At 41.9% G+C, this 2,124-nt stretch overlaps 1 protein-coding gene across 1 annotated transcript in view; it reads right to left on the bottom strand.

Moving 5' to 3' along the window:
- The window catches only part of LOC105529472 (pikachurin-like), a 133,137-nt gene that overhangs the window by 24,080 nt on the left and 106,933 nt on the right, over positions 1-2,124 (bottom strand). The window contains exon 5 of the mRNA XM_011966628.1: positions 1,187-1,229. Within this exon, the coding sequence (XP_011822018.1) occupies positions 1,187-1,229 (43 nt within the window). The remainder of the gene's footprint in view (positions 1-1,186; positions 1,230-2,124) is intronic.

The following is a 2,124-nucleotide window of genomic DNA, read 5'->3' as shown; positions in this document are numbered from 1 at the left end:
GTGCTTTTTTTTTTTTTTTTTTGGAGACAGAATCTCGCTCTGTACCCCAGGCTGGAGTGCAGTGGTGTAATCTCGGCTCACTGCAACCTCTGCCTCCTGGGTTTAAGCAATTCTCATGCCTCAGCCTCCTGAGTAGGTGGGATTACAGGCATCCACTACCATGTCCGGCTAAGTTTTGTATTTTTAGTAGAGACGGGGTTTCACCATGTTGGTCAGGCTGGTCTCAAACTCCTGACCTCAGGTGACCTGCCTGCCTTTACCTCCCAAAGTGCTGGGATTGCAGGCATGAGCCACCACGCCTGGCCAGAACTGTGCATTTTTCAAAATTTTAAAGTATTACATCTTCCTTTGCTGGTGTTGTCTAATGTATCTGTGGAAGTAAATTATATGTTAAGTTTTGCCCCAAGTTTTACAGATGAGAAAGCTGAAGTTTTAGGATTTTCAGTGTAGCACATTTAACCAGTATCGGAACCAGGATTAGAATCTTTTTTATTTTAGGGATATTCCAGGTTTTGCCTACAAAATCTATTCAATGGCAGGGGTGTAGATTATCTTCAATGCAAAGCATTGTTCTGGGGCTTTGCAGTGGGCATTATAAAAAAAAAAAAATTCTTAGAATCTGTGCCCCCTTTTTCCAGTAATTGTACCACAGTTTTCCTTTGAGGATCCAATCCTCTTGAATACTCAATCCACATAATCCAGGTTTGAGTGAATAACCCGCTGTTAATTCCAGAGCTTGGAATATGACCAGTGCCTGACCAATCAATGAATTCTCCCCACATGGGCCACAGTGACTTGTGCAAAGGATGGAAAGGGACCTCAGCTTGGCCAATGAGAATAAATATTGAGATTTTGCTGGGTCCATGGGGAAAGCCACTCTCCTTCCTAGGGAGATAGGCTGGTCACTGCAGGTCTTGACTGCCTGGTGGCCATTTTGCCACCATATAGGAAAAGTCCATCTAAATGTGAAGCCACTAAAGCAGAGAGGTGCATGGAGTCATACTGCTGAATTGACACGGATCTAGCCTCCCCTGAATTTAGATTTGCTGCTGGACTCTACAGTTACAGGAGCTGATGCATTACTGCCTCATCTTCTCCTTTCACGCTTCTGACACTTGTAATTTAACAAGTCCTGTGTGAAACACTCGGTCCTCAAGCATTAAAGAGATTCAGTGCAGTACCTCACCTCTGAAGAAACAAGTATCTGCTTTCCATTACCAAGGAATAGGCTAGGAAGTCAAACACAGAAGTAGAGCTAATCAAATCTTGGAGAATCCTTTGTCCCCGTTTCAGAGAACCTTAGGAATGAGGTCCTGAGTCAGTCTCTTTATGAATGAAGAAAGCAGCAGGTCTCAGACAAGCCTCATCACCTTTAACGTAGGGAATCCCAACTCTACAAGCATTGTTTTCAGACTCACTCACCAGCCACTGCTTCCATTCAAAATCAAACAGCAACTAGAGTTCAGAGGAAATACCTTAGATTGGGAATTTTTTGTTGACCTTTGTTTTCCTTTCTCTCTTTCTTTAAAATGACATAGCAGTACTAACTTGAGAATAAATGCTTTAATATTTATAAAAAATGTCCAGTCACTGTCTACCCTCTGTTAAGCTGAATAATAAGAAATGGAGAGGTAGATGAAAGAAAAACATTGAGGCCAAACCAAGACACTTGTCCCAAGGCAATACAGATGTGAAAGAAACAATGGGTTGTCCTTGTTTTTAAAATTTTTTCCCCCTGCTCCTAAGAAAAAGCATCATCAAATATTTACTTTGATATATAATATTTCAAAGCCAGGAGGGCAAGGCTCATGCTTGAAATGTAGACAGGCTTATTGGAAATGGTACCTCAGCAGTTTTCAGAGCCTAGAACAGTCTCTGACTGTGCCAGGGAAATGAGGAAGAGGTATGTGATACAGAGGTATGTGATACAGATACCAGATGACCCACCAACAAAGAGGTGTGGGGATCATTACTGGCCCAAGTACATACATGGGCTTCCAAGCCTGTGTTCGCTCTTAAATATACACGCGGTAGAGACCTGGAGGTGACTCTCCTCATTGCCTTACATCAAACTTGGAATTCTGACATCTACACATTTTTTTTTCCTTTTTTTTTTTTTTTTTT

This window comes from Mandrillus leucophaeus, unplaced genomic scaffold (genome assembly GCF_000951045.1).
Source record: "Mandrillus leucophaeus isolate KB7577 unplaced genomic scaffold, Mleu.le_1.0 Scaffold119, whole genome shotgun sequence".
Taxonomy (NCBI): domain Eukaryota; kingdom Metazoa; phylum Chordata; class Mammalia; order Primates; family Cercopithecidae; genus Mandrillus; species Mandrillus leucophaeus.
This window is presented reverse-complemented; position numbering and strand designations above follow the sequence as displayed.